The following is a 25,413-nucleotide window of genomic DNA, read 5'->3' as shown; positions in this document are numbered from 1 at the left end:
AATGAAGCTCTTGGGTGTGATCTCACTAACATTCTATACTTGTTTCTTGTGAAATGCATGGATTCAAAAGCAGCTTTAAAGGACATAGCACTACAGAGAAAAAAAAATGACTTGCAAAGTGGGAGAAAGGATCACAGTGAGCCTGCATTGTTATAAGAACATATGGTGCAATATCTAGTGTCTGTGTCATAAACAGCCTAAAGATATGTCCACAAAATGGTAAGTCTGATTAAATTAACGTCACAAAAAAAAGGAACTATAAAAAAAAATTCACTATTCAAAGGTGCTGGTCTATTCCATTGTGCTAATGTCCATCACCTTATTTATTAAAATGCTCAATAGTTGAAAATTAGCCATATCTGATTTAACTTGATTTTAAAGCTGGTGCTGTAACTAGGTTGTAGAATAATCCAAATCATTTAGCTTCCATTTACATGGGAGCAGCATCCAAGGCTTCAAATCTGGCACTCTGTAATTGTTTGCTTGGAGTTTGTATGTTCTGCCTTTCTGTAGTCTGGATTTCCTCCCACATACCCTAAACATGCAAGTCAGATTAACCATGATTTGAAATTGGCCCAGTGGAAGTGTGAGTATGGGTGTGTGCATGAGTGGACACTGCAGTGGACTGGCTTCTTTATAGAGCTGTTTTCTGCCTTGTGCCCAACACTGTCTGGAAAGGCTCTGAACCCTACAATCATGGAGTGGATTAAGCCGGATCGAGAATATTGTGTCATTTTAAGTTATTATGAAAGTTAAATTATGAAATGCAAAACATTTACATCTGTCTATTGCCAGTCATCTTTTCACTGTGAATGACATTTTTGTTCTAATTGTTTTCAGTATAAATAATAGTGAAACATTTAGGCAGTTTACTATTCAAACAGCTTTTTGGGAACCTGTGCCTTATTTCTACAATATTCTACTAGAAGATGCAATTTCCTAAGCTATCCAATGCAACCCTAGTTCAATGACTGCATTAATAAAAGTTGTAATGAGTGCATAGCTTATCCTTTGATGAGATCACAAATTCACTTTCTCTTGTGTCAAGACACAAGAGTCAAAAAACAACAACACTTCTCTAATGTTGATGAATCAAGTAACTCTAACCAAACATCTGCTTTACTTCTAAAATGTCATTTGCATTCCCCACTAATATTCAAGCATCATTTGAATGGACCCAGACAAATCAAGAAGGAACTAGATAGCAGTACTGACCTGTGTGTAACAGCGCTTTAGTAAACCTTTATCCTTCAACAGTCGGATGAAGTAATGGCAGATTGTAGGCTGTAGTAAAAAATAAGTAAAAGTCAATGTGAATCAATGAATGTCTCTCAACCATACATTTACATTTATTTTCTTAGCAGACACTTTAATCCAAACAGACTTACAAAACATGTCATTGTAATCGAGTAACATCAGTCTGGGGATTGTTTGGGAACATGTGTTACAGGAGCACAAAATTTATTTCCTCAAGTGAAAAGGTCAAAACAAAATGTAAACTAGTTATAATTCCCAGATTTACAAAAGCTAACCGCTATCATTTAGATAGCAATTCACAAAATAAAAGAGTCTTCAAATTCTTCTTGAACACATTGAGGAAGTCAGAATTGCAAATGGAGGTGGGAAGCTCATTCCACCAGCCAGGAGCTGCATATGAAGAGTTTGGACTGAGATTTCATAACACACAGAGATGGCATCACCAGACGCTGTTCATCAGCAGATCTCAGTGGTCGAGAAGGAGCATAGGACCTCACAAGTATCTTCATATATAAGGGTGCAGACCCACTGACTACACTGTAGGCAAGCATTTAGGAATTGAACTGAATATGTGCCAGTACAAGAAGCCATTGTATTATACATACAAAATTTCAAACAATTAGTATTATTGCCAGGTATTATGGCTAAGGAGACTACAATTATGCTGGTAAGTACAGTTGTGAGGGTTAAAAAGATGAATAAGAGGTAACTTGCGCTCTTCCCCATTATGCCTCCCCAAGTGAGGATAGACCATACTTCACAGAGTCCCAGTCCTCCAAGAGACAGGACATGTCCAATACAAAATAAACCCTCGACAGGGGGAGGACATTTATAAGTCTAATGGCACTTTAAAATATTTGCTAATTGACACTAGAATCCCTGAAGCCTACGAAAAAAGTCGCAATGCCAGGACTCCTTAAATTCCTTTGCAACTCCTAATCAGTATCTTTGTTTTGCAGATGTGTCAATCAGCACTGGCAGCAAGTAGCCTTCCATCCCATACCCCATCGAAGCAAACTTTTTCAGTTCTTACCTCTGCACCATCCAAGAAGACATGTAAACTTTCTGTCGATTGACATTTGAGCTTGGGTTTTTAACTCATTGACAGCAACGTGTAAATTGAATGATTTTTTTTTTCCTTTGGTTTTATTCTTGAATAAAAGTGCATGTGTTTATTTGATATTTAGACTAAAGTCTTCACACATTATACACTTTGCATCATTATCACTATAACATAGAAAAAGTTTCTGTTTTAGTTATGTATTCAACATTTCTTGCCTCGCATTTCCTGTCATCCAACATTTACCCCGATCATTGTAGACAAAGAACACACATGAAATGCATGTATGCCAAATAATGATAAATTGTTTACCCTATACAATTCCAGGCAACTCACACCCAGATAAAGAGACTTGAGCTGGGAGAACTTCAGCTGCGACGGTGGAGGATGGGATAGCAGGTTGCTTAAGCTGAATGACATATTTGCAAAACAAAGATGCTGATGAAGAGGTGCGACTTTTTCGTAGGCTTCAGGGATTCTAGTGTTAATAGTTACCAAAATACACATATATTTAATAGAATAAATTTCAGTCCAGTAACTTGAAAAAAGTGGTCAACAAGTAAACTGAAAATATAGTTACAGAAAATATTACATTTAAGATAGACTGCTTTAACAGGTCATGATATGACCTCGCTCATATTTTAGATGATGTCAGGATCAGTGTTTTTTAGCTCTTTTTCTGCTTCTTCACGGGAAAATTAGGTTTAGAATTGGTCATCAACAGTCACTTTCAGTATAGCTAGAAACCTGAGGCTGTATGAGATTTTAGCTTTACATAAGCACTGTTTAATGCTATAGAATGCAGCTTGATTGCCAGCTATTGAAGGAGAGAACGCTGGGAAAATATGAATACGGTTATTATCAAATATAACCTCTTTCTATCTGAGAATCAACATCAAATTTTCTTTAACTTGTAGTGTGTCGAATCATACTTCTTGGTTTTGAGGTAATCAATCCACGTGTACAATACGCTGCTGCAATCTCATCCTTCGATTTAAAGTCCTTTCCAATTATTTTAGAAAATAGTTCAGCTATAAATTTCACTGGGTTTGGACTTCCATGGTTTTCAGGAAGACCTTAGATTCTGATGTTGTTCCTTCTATATCTGTCTTCCAACGCAGGTATCACCAAGCACTTTGCACTCAGATTCTACAGCAGTTGGTTTTTTGTTGGCGGTGGATGTCAATTGTTCAGCTTCTTCAATACAAGTCGTAAACGTTTGCTTGACTTCTACCAGGTGAGCATCAAGTACTCTGATTTTATTCACAGTTTTGCTCGTATTTTCCTGTATTAATTATAAATTCTTGCTAGATTTGTTTTAAGGCTTTCATCAAAATTATTGCTTAAATGTACCTCCTGGTCTTTTATATCCTGAAGCAGCTAAGCTTGTCTATTCTGTCTACTCTGTTGCGTGTTCACACTATATCCTTCTTTATATGCTTATTTGCATAATTTAGATTTACCCCAAACACAGTAATCAGTACCTTCAGTTTAGACAGCATGTTTCCATCTTCTATATCCTGTTGTAGTTTATGCAATTGACTCACAGTGGCTTTTCCGATATCTGGCCTGAGATCGGCAAATTATTGTTGCACACCTCCCTCACAGTTTTGCTCCTACATTCACTGTTGGTTAAGACAGATCCTGCAGCGCGAGGTCCTGGCTGACCCATTCCTTTGGCTGTCTTTTCCAAATCAGTCTGTGGTGGGCCATAGCATGAACTTAAAACTGGCTTAGACTTTGATGTAATTTTAGGTACCATTTCTTTCTCCTTCTGATCTGACCCTATGGTCTCCTACTCATGTTTTTAATATGCTTGTAATTGAATACTCTAGTGTTGATTTTATACTGGACATCTCGGATAGATTACAAAAAAGCTAAATAACACCTCTGCCAGCACAAAACCATCTCAGATGTCCATCTCTTCCAACGGACAAGACCACTTCAAGCAATCAGAATACTTTTTGTTTGTCTCACCTTGAACTGCCCAGGATAGAGCTCTCTGGCCAAGGCAAAGAATGGCTCTGGGTGTTCCTGTGGTAGACAATAAATATAAGAAGACTGCATAGTAATGCAAACCAAACTCATGCCATCACACATTTAAATCTATCATGTTTGGCTGTACCTTAAAGTATCCAATGTCAAATATTGCCTCTGGGTAGGGCAGATCATACTTCTGAAGGTTATCATACAGTCCAGTACCAGGAGAACGAAAATCAGGGATCCCAGCAGCTGAGATAACCAAAATCAAGTTTCAGCATAACCAGAAGCGAAGTACTGACCAAAAAAATAACATTTCTAACACATTCAGTCTAATTCAAGGTCACAGGAGGGGTTGAAGCCTATCCAGTAGCATTACAAAGGAAGAAGAAAAAAGTCTAGATGTGATGGCACAAGTCTACTGCAGAGCACATTCATGTACACCCACAATTAATCTCAATTTAGATTTAGATAAAAACATAAAACAGAATCTGCCAACACCACAAATACAATGACTGGATGATTTGAACCCAGAATACTGGATCCAAGAGGACACAGCACTAATCACTGCCCCACCATGTTGCTCTATTAATAAAAACTTCAGAGATAGAGTCATGTTCATCTAGTTTAATGAAGAGTCTCATTATGCAGTCCCCTAGCTCTTAATTTCATCCTACTGTGCCAAAACATTAGCCCAAAATAACTGCTGTATTTATTTTATTAGGGTCACTCACAGGTGGATATGCCAGCCCCAACCATGCAGATTATATTTTTACCTGCAAATGAAAAAAGAAATATGTGTCTATCAGTTTTTATTCAGTGTTGTTTCTCTGAATTTAGTAAAACTATCTTAAATGAGATTACACATTACTACCAAAGATGTCCTTATAGTGAAGCAGTAATAGCCAAAAGACATTCCAGTAAAGTAACTAGCTGGTGGTTTAAGTAGAGGTCCAAATGTAATACGCTCACATTTTTCACTCTGGATATACTTAGCCACTCCATTCAGACTGAGCTCCTCCAAACTTTTCTGTTGACTCTCGCCTCCAAGACCCAGAGTGCGAGAGAAGAAATTTTTCAGGAAATCCACTGGAAAACAAATACATTTAAAAAATATCAATTCTTAGCTGATAACAGTTTTTGGAGCAAAGTCTCTGAAATAGTGCCAAAAAGGTGATCAGAAAACTAAACAGCACTCACTCTGGGGGTCTCCAACTGCTCCTTCACTGTACTCCTCGTCTGAATCAGAGTCCTGAGCAAACAGCATAAGAAATTTTAAAAAGGAAATTGTGCAAGAAAACTATTCATTCTAAATGTTCGTCAATAGACTGGCTTTATAATTGATCACAAACCTCAATAGCTTCCCCGCACATGTAAAGCATCACTCTACAATTTCTCATAAAGTAAATAAAATAACATTTATTTTAAATAAGCCCTTTCTTGGCAGGTGCACAGATCAGATTTAACACTAAATTCTGACATGTACATCCATCTGACAGCCCAATCACTAATCAACATCAACAAGCATTGGCATCACTAAAACAAACTCAGGATAGGTGGGTGCACAGGTTTGCCCATTGGAAACTGGTGTCCCTTTCAGGTTTGCTTCCTGCCTTGTACCTGACTCTGGCTGGGATAGGCTCAGGCTTCTGTAACCCCTACTTTAAAAAAATGCCTTTATTATTTTAAAAATGAATGTTCATGTGCAAGTAATTTGCATCATTTCACACAATGTCTTGGCAGCAACGGAACCTGCAAGTTTCTGGTCTGTAGTCCCAGTGTATATTGATTAGCTATTCTAACACCAAATCCTTTGTCTGGAATGAAACCTGTTATATGTCTAATTACAGAATTTCACCAGCTTCAGTCTTTAACTGAGAATATGCATGAGAGAATCTGACATAAACAAAGCAAAATGGTGCTTCTCACCTCAGGGTTAAGGCCTCTGGCATCCAATCTGCTATCAGGTTCTATGAAAATTACAGAATAAAAACACACAATATGATTAATGCTACACAATGTGATCAGGTTGTCAGTTTATTTCTTAAACATCTTTTCCAGATGCATTTGTTTTTGAAGTTTCTGGCTATTCACTTGTCTTTAAAGCTCCAGGTGTACAGGGAATAAAATAAGTGGTCACTCAACAGTACTGGTGTCTCAAGGAGCACGTGACTTTAATGAACATCTGGCGGAGAGTGGCACACTTTAATAATAAAACATTGGGTCAGTATTGACGTTGGTTTGTTCCAGGAGCTGTTAATTTATTTCGATCAAGAAGTGGTCAATTTAAATGGTTCCATGAGGCCTGTGACGTGGCCGATCATTTCAAAGCTTTCCTGGGGTTTGTCACTTAATTACTCTGTTTCAGCAATCCTCGGGAATGAACGATTGAATTTGGAAAATCGGCCTGTTTCTTTGGGCTTTACGGAAAAAGGTATGCTAGACGGTATCCCTTCAGTTCATCTCATCTCCTCTAATAACAAATGATGTGTTCACCAGTAAAATGTGATTACCTTGAGAATCAGACATTGATCCCTTTGTATCTTCGGGCTCTGATCAGCTTCAGCCTTCGTTTTTTTATTACGTCTGTTGTCAATTATTTTTCCGGTCTCAGTGTAACGATTAAAGTAGTTCGACAAGAAAAACGCGGAAGTAACTGCAGGTTACCATATCAGCAACCGAGTAATAACGCTCTAGTACACGGATGTGACGTCATAACACGCGCATGGACGCATTCATGTACAAAGCGCCTGTACGCGTAGTTGGTTCTTTTCATTTAGGGAAAACCAATAACAATCGAGATTGGATAATTGGCTTCCTGTGTGTTTGAGGGGTTGACTCCGATTCCGTTTAAAGTTTGCAGTTTACTCAAACGTGCTGCGCATGTCACTTTATTGCCATCTACCACATGGAAAAACTAAATGAAACGGAACTATCATTGGAGACTACAGCGATCGTCGACTATGGTGCTTACTTAATCTCCCCGATATAGTAATTGTTTAATTTGCAACTGAAAAATATAATAGGTTAAAACATTTTTGTTAGAAATGTTTTGGCATTTTGTTCATTTAAATTGTGCCTTGTGTTTGTTTGTTAGTGGTGCTGCTAAGTTCATTAAACCATTTTTGTTTGGCAGTGTCCTCATCCATGTGCTTATGTATTTGTATATATTGCAATGGGTTATCGGGTCGGAAAAGATTACCACAGACCCAGCAAGACTTTACCATAGACTGGCACATGTGATGCATGTTGTCATTCTAGTGTGAAAGGAAAGAATGGCATTGCCTGGAAATTAGAGTGCTCTGTAAGTAATTTCTGCACTAGTAAGAATATAGAAAATGACATCAATGAGTAGCAGAAAGCCTCCTGATTTCCTCCAGATTATAATGTGACAGAATATAGTCCCTACCTGTGACCATATGAAATGGCCTCAGTAGTGTGAGAATATCTGGATCCCTAGAAGAAGCCCAGAGGACAGCTCGCTGCTAGGTGTCTTTTGAGTTTAGGATAAGGAGATGATTTTGACGAGGGGCTTTAATAGCAGATGGATGAGTAGCAAGTGTTAGAAGATGAAAGGAAAGGGGTATTTTGTGAGTCTGTATTGGTGGGCAAGGCACTCCATGCCAGAGTTTAAAATGGATATATTAAGGCTTAGCAGTCCTGTGCGGCACAGGTTTTTTCAAACAAGATGTCTGTTGAGTATAGAGGTCCGGTGGTGAAACGCGCTTTTCTAAATAAATATATCTATTTATCTTCAATCATAAACATTGCCAGGGGTACAGAATAAAAACAGATACAGCTAATGAAAAAGGTTTAAACATTTTAAATAGGGATACAGTTTGCATTGCTTTTATACAATTTTACATCCATTTTAAAATATTCAGACCATATAATTCTGTGTATATAATAATGTACACATATAATAATTAAGTTCATCACAAATGCCATTTTTTATTATTTTCATTGAGGTTGTAGTTTAACATCCATATCCATATCCATATTACTAAACGAGAATGGTAAACCAGATGGACGCAGGGACATGGGCCGTGGACGCAAAAGACGCAGTGCGCAGGCGCCACACAAAGCCCCCCTCCAAGCACCGGAAAATGAGAAATGATGCGCCACGCCCATAGCAACAGACCCATGCAACAAAGTGCCACACGAAGGCCATACCACACGAAACAGGACACACACAAAAAAGAGGATTCAGACCCACGACACACAAAGCACCCCTCCACTAACAAAAATAAAAATGAGTCAACGCGCCCCTAGCACACCAAAAACAAAGGAGTCAGACGCAAGCGCCACATAGCACACGAAACGGCGACAGTTCCCCATTAAACCTGCATTTGCCATGACCATCAACAAATCACAAGGCCAAACCATGAACAAGGTTGGCATCTACCTCTCTGACACCGTTTTTGGACATGGACAACTTTATGTGGCCTTCTCACGAGTTCGACGTTCATCTGACGTTAAAGTTAAGGTTATAAATGATCCATGCCAAGAGAAACTCATTCAAGAACAAGACACCATCTTTACTACTAATGTTGTGTACAAAGAAATTTTCCAATAAATCTTTACACTGTGCCTTGCAATTTATTCTTGGCTTCCTATATGCGTCATCTACACCTTCACACTATGCTATATCTCATACATACATCACGCTATTTATAATTACCCAACACCGGGGGTTGGTGAGCGAAGCGAGCAGGGGGCGGAGCCCCCTAGTAGTATCTATTTCTTCAAAGCCAATAGCCACATTAGTCTCTTTTTTAACGTAAGTTTGTAACTTTGTCTAAAGTTTTTTTACAACAGCGTGAGTAAAAAAAATTCGGAATAGTTTCAGGAATACTGTCTGAAAATGTACGTTTATCATCAGTATTAATATAAAATTGCTGGACAAATAAATTTGACAAATTAACTAATATATGACTTAATTTTATTATTGGGTATCATCAACATTTTATCCCTATCCACATATTTTCCAAATAAATAATTCCAATATACTGCATTAGTGAGAATTTAGTTATATAACACAAAAGACCTTAGAAATTGATTATTACATCCATACCTCAAAATATATCTTTTCTCTGTACTTTAATGCAAGCTCTAAAATTATTTTAATGTTTCTGTTGGATCTTCAGCACAATTTCTTAGAAGAGTAAATATTTCTCCATAGGAATTGTGTTTATTACAGTACAAAATTCATCAAGAATAGCAGAAATGTTATATTTGCTAATAAACTCGTAATAATTATATAAACTGCCATTATTACTTAGTGTTTGTCCATCCATCCATATCCAACCCGCTATATCCTAACACAGGGTCATGGGGGTCCGCTGGAGCCAATCCCAGCCAACATAGAGCACAAGGCAGGAACAAATCCCAGGCAGGGTGCCAGCCCACCGCAGGGCACACACACAAACACACCCACACACCAAGCACACACTAGGGACAATTTAGGATCGCCAGTGCACCTAACCTGCATGTCTTTGAACTGTGGGAGGAAACCATAGCACCAGGAGAAAACCCATGCAGACACAGGGAGAACATGCAAACTCCACGCAGGGAGGACCCGGGAAGCGAACCCAGGTCTCCTTACTGTGAGGCAGCAGCACTACCACTGTTCTGCCTAATATTTGTTTAACACAAAAATACAATTTTTAACCGAATAATCCAAAATGTTTTCTTTTTAATTTTAATATATCTGTTGTTCCAAATAGTAAATCTATGAGGAGAACTTTAATATATCTATTGATCCAAATATGAGGAGAAGATTTATGCTTATACATAAATGACCATATACAGTAAGTACCACCTGTTGATGGAAACTTAGAAATTTCAAAGGAGTTTTTCTAATGTCAAAATTGCAATTCTGTACCACTGACTTTTTGGAATACTAGATTAGTCATTATATGCTACATAATATGCTTGTTTTTCAAATAATTTACCATGTTGAGCTTTCAAAGTGGAGATATTTCAAAATGGGGCTTTGGGGCATGTTTCAAATTTATATTTCACATGATCTTTAGGCACAGCAGTGAATTGCATCCCTGGCATCACCATGGTCACAATGCAGTGCTAGTCAGTTACTCTGTTTAGGATCTTCATTGGCTCAAATTCAAAAGCGACATACTTTCCCAGTCTGCGCAAAGTACCGACTTGAGTTCAAGCCCTGTGGGTACCCTAGGTTTGATTTGCACATAGACCATTGTCCAAACAAAGAGTTATGTAATATTTATTTATAAGTTAAATACTTTTGAGAGAAACCACAAAGGATTCATGAAAGACACCTCAGTCTTTTGTGTTAAATGATGTTCACATATAATCTTTGTCACATTAATGACTATTTTGCGCAAGACGCAAATGATACATCTTTTACTCAACCTCATGTGAAGTCTAGGTGTTTTACTATGACAGAGGTGGATAACAACAGCCCACTCTGACATCCTCAGGAATCAGATCATTTGGGTCTGGCAATCTCAATCATGTCAGAGAGGCTGAGAGACCCTCACCTTAAAGAATGTGCAACACTGTTTGCATGACACACCTCAGTAAGCACTGCTAGTATTCAGTGATTTTGAAACCTGCTGTTGATAAGTATTGTTGATATCAAAATGTAAAGTGAATCAAAGTATGTGCTGCATAACTAATTGCAACTATCTTTCAAATTGAATCAGTGCCATCAACAGCATTTTCTACAGTTTGCAGGAGGCTCAGGACTTCTGTGTTAATGAGACACAAAAGATCTGCAGTCCCACTGCTGATGTCACCGTAGAGGTAAAAAAGATACCTCACCTAATTCATACAGAGGCCAACATGAAGGTACACTGTAGTACTGGCAACAATGAGTAGCTGGTAAGCACATAATTTGTAATATTGTTCCATACTTAAATAAAATATGACTGATCAAACAAAAGACATTTTGTTTACCATCCATCCATCCATTATCCAACCCGCTATATCCTAACTACAGGTCGCAGGTCCTTTTGACAGTTTTTTTTTTTTGCTTTCCCAATGGCTTGGTATCCAGCAAAGTCAGTGCAGCTCTGCATGAATTTAAATTGACTATTTATATACAGACACTGATTACAATCCAAGAGGTTACAGGTGTGGACACTCTCCCTTAATTACCTTAATTTGAACCTGTGTGTGTCAACTTGTGTGTATAGCCCCAACATTCAAGCCCCAACATTCAAGGGTATGTACACTTTTCATCGGGACATTTGGGTGATTTCAGTTATCATTATGATTTACAAAGGGCACACACAATTATCCTCTTTAATAAAATCCCTGTGTGCGTCCAGGTGTCCGTGTGTGTGTCTTCTGGTGAAGTGCGGATGCGTGGGGCATGGTGCGATGTGCGATATTACTGTCAGAGAAAATTACAGGCGTTTTACGGAAATACAAACCAGTATTACTGCGAGAGGAAATTAAAGGTACACAATACAGTGACGCATATTACAGCCACATACAAGCCAGCATTACTGTCAGAGAAAATTAAAGGCATATTACCAACACGCACGCCTGTATTACTGCCAGAGAAAATTAAAGGTATATTACAGACATACAAGCCAGCGGACGTACATGACAGTATTACTGTCACAGAAAATTAAAGACACACAATACATGGCAGCAGCCCATGAAGAACAGTCAGCTCAGCAAGTAAACATCAACAAAACAAAGGCTGAAAGACAAAGAAAAATACGACCAACAAACAGAATGAGGTCAAGGTCCCTTGCCATTTAATATAGACTGTTCCTACTAATGTTTACGCACTACTGTTCTAGCACCCGTTATTGTAAGGGGCTTAATGACTAGTGTGATAATAAATTGCCTCCCCTGAGCACACTCCTAATTAAAAGCATGATTACTTATATTTTCAGAACAATGGCCAATATTCTGCAAATTCTGCCACAGTATTTAAACTTAAGAGTACAACTGTATCTTTAGAATGGTATCTGTTTTAACTGCTGCTCTTCCAAAGATCACCTTGCAAAGGACTGTACAGCAGCTATCCAGTGTAATGAATGCAAAAGTCATGGACCTGTGGTGGACCTTCACCCAGTACCGGCTCCTTGGACTTATTCTGAGCACGGAGGTGAGGAAGAAGTAGAACTGTCTTAACCTGCAGTTACTTCTAAATGCAGTGATATTTGTAGAGTTGGTAAGCACTCAATACCCTGTTCAAAAATCTTTCTTGTTAAAGTTTATCCAAAGGACTGTCCTGATAAAGCAAAGAGTTTACATCATTCTAGATGATCAAAGTAACAAATCACTAGCTTGATCTGAATTCTTTAAAATGTTTCATATCAGAGGCTCAAATTCACCTTATACATTTTGTTTGTGCTTAAGTATGACTGAGATGTTGGGGAGAAGAGCTTCAGGATTAACACTGAGCCCATGGAAAGATAAAAATAATGCTACCCACACTTATTGAATGCAATGATACTCCAGACAACAGATCAGAGATACCAACAACTGCAGAAGCAGAACACGACATCCATCTCAAAGGTATAGCACACTGTTTACCACCATTGGATCCAGAAGCTAAATTACTTCTCCTAATAAGACGCAACATCATACAAGTTCATAAAGTGTGAGAACAGCAAAATGGTCCACACAATGCCCCATGTGCAGAGAGACTGGATTTAGGATGGGTCATTGTTGAAGATGTGTGTTTAGAATACATGCATAGACTGGGCTTATGAATGTTACAGAACCAACATGTTATAAAATGTAAATCCTTCTTTCTTCGCTCCATGCTATGACCACATCCATGAGAAGGAGAACTTTACTGCAATGACACATCTGATCTCTCCACAGACCCTTAATCTGCATCACTTATGTTGGATGACTGTACACTAGGGAAGAATATTTTTGTGTGGTCCAAAGATGACAATGAAGTAGTAGGATTATCTGTTGAAGACCAATTGTTTTTAGAGCTTATGGAAAAAGAGATGTTTTTAGATGACTCAAACAGCCAGGTGGCACCCTTCCCATTTAAGTCAACTTGTCAACATCTCCCAGTCGAGATCAAGATGTTAAGAGACTAAAATCCATTTGTAGAACACTGAAAAAGAAACCTGAGATGGTGAAAGACTTTGTGAGATTCATGCAAACGATGTTTGATTGTGATCATGTAGAGCCAACTCCACCCTTACAACAAGAAGCGGGGTGCTGGTATCTGCCCCCAATTTTTGGATATACTGCTCTCAGAAGCCAGGAGAGATTCTAGCAGTCATTGACTACAGTACTCAGCATCAAGGAAGTCTCTCTAAATAGTGTCTTTTTCACTGGGTCAGACATCAGTAACAGTCTGTTGGGTGTGCTGCTACGGTTTAGAAGAGAACAAATGGCATTTACTGCTGATATAGAGCAAATGTTTTACTATTTTTTGTGAAAGATAACATAGATTTCCTTTGATTTTTGTGGCATGAGTAGAATGACCTTAAAAATACACGGTAAACTACTGCATTAAGGTTAGTGTTAAGGTGTTGCAATCTATGGTCTACAACATGCTGCATTACAGGATGCAGATAAGTACGGTACTGATGCCAATTATTTGTAGTGCAAAATGCAGATGATGGACTTAAGTCAATACCAAGTGGAGGAAGCCATTAATCGTTTAAAAAAAGAAAGTGTAATTTAAGACTCCACAAGGTTACCTTTAATAATCGTAAAGTCATGGTGGCATTTCTTGAATAAGTCTGAAGAGAATGACTTAGATTAATGAAACCTTGGGCTAAACTAGGAGCTACAGCGAGATTCTTTCACATCCAGTGTGGCAACTACTGAGAAACCTTTCACACTTAGGTGTGAAGGACACAGTCAACAGTATTTTTGATTCCCTAGCAGTGATGGGAAAGTCAGACAATTTGGACTCGAGGTGATCAAAGACAGGACAGCTAAAATATTTCTGAGACCTGTGTTTGAAACATTTCATTTTGCTACAATGGCTTAAGAATCTATCACTAATGTGTATTGTCAATGTTTGTCATTGCTGTTAGTTTAAAAGTAACTGTTGTCATTATAGTGGTATTTATTCAATACCAGGTGGGTAGTTTCATTGCTTTGTAGCCTCTTCTGTAACAATTCAATCTCGACTCATCCCATTTGATACAATCGTGAGTTTTTCTTAATGATGCACTCACATTCTGTCCTCAGCAGTACAATCACATTCAATCCCTTCACACTGAGCCTTTAAAATTTTGGCTTTTACTAATGTGATGTAGTTTCATTCCAACTGTCTACACTGAACCTCCATAAAGCATTGCTTGTAAGCAGTATGGCAGCATTATTATCAGGAATGTTTAAACCTTGTTATAAAGTACTGTATACTGTATATTTATGTCTTTGCACATGTTTGTTATCTTATGGTAGCACAGTAAAAACGGTACTTCTGTTAGGTGGCTCTAAATGGTTCAACTGGTTAAAGAAACAGATATGTGATCCATTCCTATTTATTTAATACATTTTAAAATATTTTAATTCATCAGTAGTGATTGTGCTTGTTTTGTAATATTACTTCAGGCTTATTTGATTTTATGTAGGTTTTCACAGTTTCCTAATATTGGTGATTTTGATATGGAGGAAGACATCCAGCCCCACAAATCTGATTCTCATCTGGACAAAGCTGGTAGTGCTATGTGGATTATGTTTTGTGATTTATCCAGTGCTTTCCATACCATCCAGCCATCCCTGCTAAGAGGTAAGCTCAGAGATAAGCAGGTGGCTCAGCCTATGGTGTCCTGGATAATGAACTCTGTCAGGCAGACCACAGTCTGTGAGGCTCAAGGACTGTGTTTCTAATAAGGATATGAGCAACACTGGAGCACCGCAAGTCCTGACTCCTTCTCTCTTCACTCTGTACCCTTCCAACTATAAATATAACACCAAGTCATGTCACTTGTAGAAATTTTTACTGGATTCTGCACTTATAGGGTGTATTGATAAGGGGATGAGATAGAGTATAAGAGTCAGGTGGAAAACTTTGTTTCTTGGTGCAGTATATTAATTTCGGCAAAACCAAGAAACTGGTCATTAACTTATGCCACACCAAAAAGCCTCTATGTCCAGTTACTATTCAGTAAGTGAATGTAGAGGTGGTGAACTCCTGCAAGTACATAGGGGTCCACATCATTGATATGTTGGACAGGTCTCAGAACACAAAGGAACTTTATAAGAAAGGGCAGAGCAGGCTCTTTTTACTTAGGAGACAGTGTCCCCTTAATGTGGGAACTGACATCCTTAACAATTTTTACAACTCTATGATGGTCAAGGCAGTTTTCAATACTGTGATGTGCTGAGCCAGTAACATCACTTCAAGAGAGGCCTGCCAAATCAACAGGCTAATTCAAAGGGCAAGCTCAGTTATTAGACACAATCTATATCCTAAAATGGACACCGTAAATATATATGTGTTTCAATATATAACTTACAAGGCACATGTGTGTATTTCAGTACAAAGTCTATAAAGAGTTGAGAATGAAGTAAACCCTATGCTGTACTAAACAACCCCTCAGTCAGCACTTAACAATATATTGTCAAATAACTCAACACAAGTAAATGCAGCTGTTGTCTAATGCCAATAACTCTGTATTGCTGGTTGTTTGGAAAGCAGCGATTGGCTGACATTGTTTATAGCAATATGTCTTAAAAGAGATGTACTATTTGCCATTCAGAAATCAAAACTCACATTAAGCTTGCTGGATAGTAGTTTCGGTCTTGTGTTTGCTAAAGTAGATATTAAGTATGACAGTAGAATTTCGATCACCAATCTTTCTACACCAGTGCCTTCAAAAAGTCAAATATGAAGTTTAATACATTGTGCAGTGAAACTCTTTTAATATATTTTTTGTACTTTTATTTTTTGATCAAGTATTAGATAAAGGAAATCACATCACAGATGCAATAACAATTGTGAATCCTCAGAGTTGTCTGGAATGTTGTTTCAGACTGTCACCAGAGACAGGTATACATTTTTGGGTCTCTGAAGCTTAAACTGTAATGGGGGGGCCACTTTTCAACCAGAATGAGGTCTGTTTTCTTCAGTTGGATTGTTCGACAACAGATCACCACAAGTTTTTTTTTTTTCCTAAGATTTTGATTAAAATTGCTGTACTAGATTATCTCATGTCAAAATCACTGGTGTGAAAATTAAAAATATATATATACTGTATAACCATTGTTTTGTATTGAATTACACCATATTATTTAAAAAAAAAAAAAAACTTCTTATACGGTAGACACCCAAAATGTTTAAGCAGTGTGGACTAAAGTCATTTCTGGTGTCACTCTTGCAACTTAAATAATGCACATTGAGATAATTCAACATATTGTAAATGTACCAAGCAATGGTTGAGTTTATTAAACGATAATAAAAGCCTAACAACCTCACTGGTCTCACTGTTACAATCCACGGGAAACACCTGGAAAAAGAAGAACTACTGCTAGTCCCACTCCTTAATGTAACACTGCCGTGCAGCTATGGCCGCCCTTTCACTGTCATTCTGTCTCTCCTCCCCGATTCAGCAAGAACAATGCACGTAGTCTCTTCCTAAAGGCTTCTACATATCGTCTTGAGTGTTCTTGTGGAATGCAGGGGCTCCGTCCCGGTGCCCTTCTAACGCGGTACTTTCAGTCAAACATTTAGCCCCGCGGCGGACTATCGCCAATCTGAAGGGCAGTCTGTTGGTCACAACATGATGCTATTTTATGATGAATTGACAATACATTGTGAATGCTCGGGAGGAAAGGTGCTCTTCAAAATATTCACGCTGCTTAAGAGATTCTGGGTAGTTATAAGATCAACTGAGCGCCGTGTCCGCACAGAAAGTAATCTGGAAGAATGTCACATGGAATTGCCAGTGTTCCGTTGAACCACGCAAACTAGCAAAATGTGCTTCTGCGCACGCGCAGTGTACACTTATTGTAAAATGACAATAAATAATGTTTCTTAAATAAAAAATAAAATAAATCCCAACTAAAATTATTATTTGTCGCTTAAGATTTTAGGTGCAAACGTATCTCATGTCTCAATCCAATGCCTTTCCCATTTTAATTTCTTGTTTTTTTTATGATTGTACGACTGTGCAACCTTAGAAAACAATTGGCTGATAGTAAAACCATAAAAGTGTTGTCATTTCGACGTTTTCACTTTTAAACGTGTAAATATTTGCACATGTAGCTTATTCGACAAGGCAGCACAAATCGACAGCACGTCATTCTTGAACGGTTAACATTAACGTGTGTCTTTTGAGATTTCTTCCCGGCCACTTTCATTTGCGCTCAGTAAAACGACTAATGACTTCTTCATCAACGTCAACATCTCCAGTATATTGCCAGTTTGTATCAAAGTAGTATCATGTATTAATATGATCTCTTTCCATTAAAAAAAAACCCAATTACAACTTTCAACTAACTGCCTTTAAGTGTTTTCCAGTTTGAATGCGAGTAGCGTTAAAAGATCTTTCGCAGCCTACCGTCTAAAACCAGGGAAAAGTAATCGACAGCAAAGGATTAACCAATAAGGAACAGTCTAAACCGGATCGTTTTTGTCTTGATTGACAAGTCACAAAACTATCGGTAAACGATGCATAGGAAAATAAATTGATCTGGTTTTAAACAAGCCTCTCGGAAATGTGCCGTTCATGTGCCCTGTGATCCTTAGACATTGTGCACATGACACCCCATGGTAAAAACGGTCTTTAAAAATAAGACCATTGTGAAATAAAACCTGTAATAATAATAAAATGACATTGTACTTCACAATAATTAAGTGACTTTCCATAATAATCAGTTGACTTTTATTTAATTATGCGTTTTTTCACAATTTTTGACTCATTTATATATATATACTTTTAAAAAATCAACAATCAGGCACGGATTGTGCACAGGCTGGCCTAGGCTGCAGCCAATGGGCCCCACGTGTGCAGGGGCCTGGGATTGGCCAAACTATTTTTTATTATTTTTTTAATTTACTTAAAAGAAACCCGCCTTCCTGACGCTATATATATAGAGCTATACTTTTGCATGCGATGATTCATTTCATAATTGTGTTTTTATTTAATTTTGGAACAAAAATGTATGCCAACCTTAGAGCATTCTCACCGTTAGTAAGACTGGAATAGGTTCGAACGAGTGACTGCCTCGGCTACAAAGTCGATCATAAGCCAAGTGGGGCGTAGCTCCTCATTATCACCTCACGTGCGCTTTTTAAAGGAGGATCGAAGTATCGTGCCGAAACATCTGCGCTCCAAACGCTCATAACAGCATCCCATTTCCAATGCATGTGAAGCGATGCAGTGCCAGTTCGTGCGAGTGCATCAGTGACACCTGGGATGGAAATACTTTGATTTAGAACCTCAATCAACGGCAAAATGCATCATTTGCGATAAGCAAATTGCATTAGGTGAGGAGCCATTTAAGGAAGATACATGCTGGAGCTACTTGGTAGTATGATACTCCTCCCTGTATCAGTTCAGACGGGAATGTCTTAGCAATGTAAGAGAAAGTGGCTACGTCGTTCCAAGTATTTTAATTATATCTAGGCTCCTCTTCTTCGATGTGAAGAACACGTAGAATCGGTAAATCCTTCCAGTGAATATTCTGGGTGAAGGAGCCAGGCTGTCTTCTCTTTGATATCAATTTACAAGCCTGTTTAAAATATCCTAGGGAAGCAGGTGTGCCATGAAGCTTGTGAAAAGCTAACTTCATTGTTCCTGCAAGGGAATGGGGACTAAAGGGGGTCCATCAGCTTCGGATACAGTTGACCTTTATGTGGTAAGGTTTTATATATAATTTTTTTTTTTTTTTTTTTTGTTTTGACACTTTGAGGTATGTTATTAGGGTTTGTTGTAATGTAAGGACTTGCAACATTTTCATTGCCATGTATGTTGATTCACGGTTTCTGTAATTTTTGGTCTTGGGTTATGATTTAGTTGGTGCATTCATGAGCACAGCTCTTGGGCATAACTTCATTCTTTTATCTGAGTCAGTGTAAAACTTTTAAATTTTTTTTTTTTTGACTTGTTTAAAGGCATTGGCATTTTTAAGTAAATGCTGAAGAAGGCTTTGGGGCATTTGTTAATAAACATGATCCAAGCTACATCCACCCAACTAGAAAGGTCCTACAAGCCATGGTTTAGGACAAGTACTGTGCAGCCAAGGAGGTAATGTGAGCTGAATGTGTTGTCCACATCTCTGGCAGGAGCTCTGCATATGGCACTATATTACAGCTGGAACTAAGCTGGCCTGTGGGGTGGTTTTTTTTCTCCAACCCCCCTGCTGACAATGTGGCCAGTGCCCAGCTACTGCTTGGTTGTCATGTCCTGTATTTTTCACTATACTCCGAATCTAGTGCTCGGATAACCAAGCTACAGAGACCTAATCAAAAGGTGAGGATTTGTATCTCTGTCTCAGTCGTTCCAAAGCAAAGGACAAGCTTTCTGAGATGCAGAACAATGGAGGCCCTACAAGAAGTGTACACCAGATGGCACAGTATCTGTGATTTGATCCTGCCTTTTAAACTTATACCAGTGGGGAATATAAGTTAATGAATACCTGTCAATTCTGCCACTCAAATGCAACTGATCCCTAAAGAGGAGGGTGTCTGCATCAAAGATGATCCTGATGTAACGCAAGATGCCTGGAGAGATCCAATAACCAATTGGGAAGACTGCAGTGATCCAAAACTCTTCCTGCAATTTCCATACAACAGTTGTTGCTATTTTGGATTTGGTGTGCTTATGAAGGGTTACTCTAGATGTCCTGTGTTGCAGTCTAGTCCCTCTAGTGGCCTTGCCTGCATTGCTGGACCTGGAAGTTCCCAACTATTGGATTTGACCTCTGACTTTCAAAACTTGTCATTGCAATCTAGACTATGCACATCTTGCCCATTGTAAGAATTTATTTTTACTGAATGTTGTCATTTTGATATGTACTTTACATTTTAAAGTGCACTGTGAATAAAACCATGTGCTCTTAAACAGAGCTATCGTGATCTGCCTTGGTCCTATCCTTGGCAGTACGGTCTTCTCGCAGTCTGTGGAATCTTACTTTTTGGTGGAATCCAAAAAATGCCATATTACCATTGCAGAAGCCACTCTAGGGAAGGTACCAGGCAACAGGGGCAGGGGGCACTTTCAGTCTGATCTGGACAATGAATGAGGTAGGTTTCAGCCAAGGTTCCCCACCACTTTTTTTGGTCATGTGGGTTGGGTGACTCTCAGACTGCCCTCTTCCAACAAAGGCTGAGGAAAAGTGGAGTTGTATGCACCAGTGGGTTTTTGTTTGTATGGAATGTTACATTGTAATTATGGTAGAGAAATTGCATAGTATTGATCAGTTCATTAAGTGCCAGTCTGTGGGTGTTTTTTGGAACATGAACTCCAGTGGGCTAGGCATTGAGCAGTCTATTGGCCAAGGACCCTCCGCCAGAACCTCTATCCTCCCCAAACATCTGATCATGGTATCCTACTTTGTAGAGACTTGATGTAATTAAACAAACCTATACTTGATTTATGGAAGTGGTGTTTGGTATCCTTCATTTCCTTTCACATTTTGTAAAACTTTCTACATTCCTTGTATGAGAAGGTGTTATAATGACTATTTCAGCCAAATTGACTTTTTAATCTCAAACTAGGGAGCTCTGCTTGCTTTGGTCACCCACCCCTGGGTCTGGTTTACCAGATATAAAATTTAAAAATTTTCATGGGGAATTATTACATTTAACTTGAACAATACTGTAAGTGTCCTTCTGGGCATGGTTAAATCTTTCTATCTTGCAGGATCTGTAACGCTACTCATGTTTGTGAAAGGGGGGCAGCTGAATGCAAGTTAAGGAGTTGCAGTCGTATCCTCTGCTGCTGGCGAGCTGTGTGTTCAGCTTGTCATTTAAGAGCTGGGAGCACATTAAGCGTGTCTGCCAAAAGCATTCCAACAACTGCTAGGTTAGATGTCTGAACTTGTTTTAAGGGTCTCCCTGCCTTGTGATAGTCTCTTGTGGGATGTCAAAATGTCTTACGAGAAGATCTCGTCTCCCTTCAATTTTTAAATAAATAATGGAGAGGCCTTTTTATACATCTTTACAAATCCTTAATGTAGGATTTACTAAAATTCCAGATGTAATACTATGTTGGTAATTTGGTTTTATTGTAACAACTGTTTACTATAAACCAGTAATTCTTTACATTTTTTTTTATATAGTGCTTTTCTTACTACTCAAAGCACTCGCCACCCAGGAAGCGAACCCACCCCACAATCTCTTTACTGCAAAGATGTTATGCTGTTTCCCTGTTATGCTTAACCCTCTGCCCATTTTCATGGGCAGTTCACAAAGAAATGCCCCATCACACCCTCTAGAACACTGAAAGACAGCCAGTCTAACCTTTTTGTCCATGGCCAGAGCTACCCATCTGCTGGTTACTGAAGACTGTGTGGTGGTATTACTGTGGTTGCTGGCTGGGGATTTTGGTAAGAGACTAGCCCCACATAATGTGGACCCTTCATATTTAAATGGAGGGAACTAGCCTAGATGTGGGTGAGAAATCTCCACATGCAGGAGAGACCCATCCATGCAAGAGAACAGGGATGGGAGTGTTCATGTAGTATGCCCTGGCACAACTGGGGAGTGGTTGCTAAAGACTCCCCTGACCTGCTTGCCTCTGAACAGCTTTGATTTCACTTCCTGCTGGCATCTTTAAGCAGGAGCAGTGGAATGATGGCTCCCTGAACTACAGAAGGAATGGGGTTGCTGCAGTGAACACAGCCCACCAATGGGTTCACATCCTCTCTGCATCACTTTGTTGGATGACGATGTATGGGATGACAACATCAAGGTGAGACCACGTGTCCACTCATAGTCCTGTGCCACTATAGCTGTGACTGGCTCACACCCACCTGGTGTACATTTGGGGGGGGGGGGGGGGTGTAGGAGACCTTAAGTGAATTATAGCAGGATTCTACTGGCCAGGGGTCTGGGAGTAGGTGCACTGCTTTTTAGGTCCTGCCCAGAGTGCCAACTAACCATTTGTACTTTGGTTGGACTGTACCACACTCCTTGAGTCAGCATGGATATTATTGTGTCTGCTTGAACCCTCAACCTGGGGCCACACATATATTCTTGTTCTGGTGGACTATGCCTCTGATACCCAGAGCCAGATAACTCCAAATCTGTAGTCTAGGAACATGGTGGGGTGCTTTCACATAGTGGCATCCCCAAGAAGGCTCATGCAGACTAGGGTAAACATTTTCATGTTGCAAATCTTTAGGGAGATCAGTTATTCTGTATTGAACACCACAGAATGTCCATTTACTATCCACAGCTGGACTAGTTGAGCACTTTAACCAGACACTCTTAAATGCTGGGGAAAGTGGTATAAGCAAACCGAGACTGGAACCAGCTCCTACCCCATGTCTTGAATACTTTCTGGGAGGTGCCCAAAGCCTTCCTTGTGATCTTCTGTTTTGAGCTGTTGTGTGGTCAACAACAGCAAGGGCTGCTTTACCCGATTAGAGGGCTGCGAAGAGGAGGCAATCCTGCCCTTTCACAAAACTGCAACACTTTCCCAACCTGCATGTTTGTTTTGTGCATCTCCACCCCTAGCTGAAGGAATTTGAGTGCCCTGAGCACATGGGCGTATGTCTGAGAGCTGCTGTTTTGGGCACAAGAGTCCTGGTCCCAGTTCCCTATATCTTGCTCTGTTTCTAGCATACTGGCAAGGGCATTCTGAGATACGAGAATGGAAAGGGCTCGTTCACCACGTCGTTTGGCGTCTGAGGGAACGCATTTACCACAACTCCAGAGATTTGACTCCTTGGAGATGGCTCTAATGTTGGCTCCTATACCGATTTCTCCCAACTTCTCTATCTTTTTCATTCCCTAGACTTACTCCTTGGACACCGGTCTCCGGGTTGTGCTATCAGGTTGTTGAACACCCCCTCATGTACCTCAGCTGGAAATGTTGGACCAGGAGATGAGGTATGTGGTGATTTAGGAGGGAGGCCCTCACCATTAAGTGGCTGGTATTATCTTGTTGGGGAAGAGGGTTTACTCTGGTCATAGACCATACTTCCCTGTAGATGCCCTAATCCAACAAGGACTCTAATCCCAGGGTCACACACTGGTTTAAGACTCCAGCCCTACACATTCACGCTTCTGCACAGGTGGGGGAGACCCTTTCTCCCAGTGCCCTCTTTCAGACTCACTGCCAGGTCTGTTTTCCCTAACCGACCCCCCCATATCAAATGTGTGTGACAGAGGTTATTTTTATGGGCTCTGTCAAAGCATGTAATAACCCACTGGGATGAAAGCGGGTGCTATTGCTAACAATCGCCTGTCCTTTTCTCACTACAGCACTGAGAAACTGCCCAGTTAGGACACCTGATTCAGCTCCTTCTGCTTTCCTGTCCATAAGAATCCCAGAATCCTGCAAGAAGGTGTCATTTTAAAGATGGGTGAACTGCCAGATGTCGCCCCTGTTTAAATGACTTTGCAAAAATGTTTTTGTTGATTCCTTTGGCCGAGGGATTTATTTATTTTATATTAAAAGGGATGACCTGACTTTCACCCCACATTTTGACCCAGCACCCAACCACAATTTCTAAGAATTACATATGAACACATTTATTTTTTTTTTTTTTTTAATATAAGTGCAGCATCTTCTATATCACCGGTACAAGAAAACCCACACACATGATTTACCATTCACTGTGGTGTTGTCCAGTTAAACAAGCTGTCAAGCTTTTCTGGTTCTCAACCTCGCCCAACAATTTTGAGCCCTTTAGAAACAAAATGTTTTTCCCCCTGTTGTTTAGGAAATTTACACCATTATGGATAAAAAATGAAATCAATAGGTGTTTACAGCAAAAATGATCAGCTGGAACTGAAATTGTGCAAGCCCCATCAACTGAAGCCATGGGTTTTATCCCCTAATGGGATACAAGGAGTCCGTTACTCTCTTTCACAATACTTCAAAAAAAAAAAAAAAAAAGGGGGAATTGAATACAGGCACATGGAGTGTCACTTTGTACTATTTTGAGGTTGCTGACCAGAAGTGAGATTTCATTCTGTAGTGGAGGTTGTTGCCCTCTAACAGCCCCCACCCCAAAACATCTTAATATTACAAATTTCAAATATTAGTAAGTGGTATATAATTTAAAAATACTTCAAGGTAAGTGATTATGAATATTTTTTGTTTTTTACTGGGGAGCTTGCCCACTATCGAAGGTTGAAAACAGACAAATTAAAACCAAGAATAATTTCACTTTAAACATTTAAAATGAAGCACACATTTTAATATTGAAATTACTTGATGCAACTATTCTTGTTCTGTACTTAACTCATGAAGTAAATCATTTATGAACACCCTAAATTGAGATGGCTTACATTAAATTCAGACTTTTTACTCCTTGCCTCTGTAATTTGACTTCAATAAAATGTTACAAATATAACCTTATTTATCAAAGTAACGGTCATTAAATTTCATTTCTGCACCTCTGATTATAGGACCTCAGCTGTGATCACTCTGGCATTTCCCTTCATTCCTGCTCCGTTTATGACTTCTACAAAAGTGAATTTATCTCCTCCTTGCTTTTCCTGAAATTCACTTACCTTTGTGTCTATAGTTTGAACCTGTAGTCTTTTGATTGTTTGTTTGTTTGTTTTTACTTCAATTACATGTTACCACATGTCAAATATCCTGACTTTATTCCCATAAACATCAAGTTTGCTTTGTCAACTACACTGAAAAATACAATCCACAGGAATATGGTCATATAGCAACCTAATTATAAAAACCAACACCATTATAAAAAATGCAAATGCCTAATATGTTGGAACACAATCCTCTCAAATTGGGAGAGTTCCTAGAAACATTGTGCCCTGTTCAACAGCTGAATAATAATTTTGTATATGTTCTTCCACATTCTTTAGCCACTTCAATTTTTTTGTATACGACTCCAACACTCACTGATCCTCTGTGCATCCTTATCCACAGATAGCCAACCCTGTTTATTCTCTTCATCTTATTGGTTGTAAAAGACTGTCAAATGCAGCCAAGAATGAGAAGGTCTGTATTCTCCTACATCAAACATTGGAGACAGTAAAATCT

General features: G+C 39.1%; 2 protein-coding genes across 9 annotated transcripts in view; both read right to left on the bottom strand.

Moving 5' to 3' along the window:
* Positions 1-25,413, bottom strand: part of sirt2 (sirtuin 2 (silent mating type information regulation 2, homolog) 2 (S. cerevisiae)) — a 135,148-nt gene that overhangs the window by 13,561 nt on the left and 96,174 nt on the right. The window contains exons 1-8 of one of the 6 annotated variants that reach the window (XM_028807727.2): positions 6,811-6,962; positions 6,227-6,267; positions 5,498-5,549; positions 5,270-5,386; positions 5,032-5,073; positions 4,443-4,549; positions 4,295-4,351; positions 1,216-1,284 (exon numbers count right to left, since the gene is read on the bottom strand). The exons of 4 other annotated variants lie outside the window; for them this stretch is intronic. In XM_028807727.2, the coding sequence (XP_028663560.2) occupies positions 1,216-1,284; positions 4,295-4,351; positions 4,443-4,549; positions 5,032-5,073; positions 5,270-5,386; positions 5,498-5,549; positions 6,227-6,267; positions 6,811-6,826 (501 nt within the window). In that variant the 5' untranslated portion in view covers positions 6,827-6,962. Of the gene's footprint in view, positions 1-1,215; positions 1,285-4,294; positions 4,352-4,442; positions 4,550-5,031; positions 5,074-5,269; positions 5,387-5,497; positions 5,550-6,226; positions 6,268-6,810; positions 6,963-25,413 lie in introns of those variants that run through there. One more of the 6 variants, XM_051920532.1, reaches the window with a different exon arrangement.
* Positions 1-25,413, bottom strand: part of rinl (Ras and Rab interactor-like) — a 158,644-nt gene that overhangs the window by 80,781 nt on the left and 52,450 nt on the right. The window lies entirely within an intron of this gene.

This window comes from Erpetoichthys calabaricus, chromosome 1, assembly GCF_900747795.2.
Source record: "Erpetoichthys calabaricus chromosome 1, fErpCal1.3, whole genome shotgun sequence".
Classification (NCBI taxonomy): Eukaryota; Metazoa; Chordata; class Cladistia; order Polypteriformes; family Polypteridae; genus Erpetoichthys; species Erpetoichthys calabaricus.
Note: the sequence above shows the minus strand (reverse complement) of the source record. Positions and strands in the feature narration are given on the sequence as shown.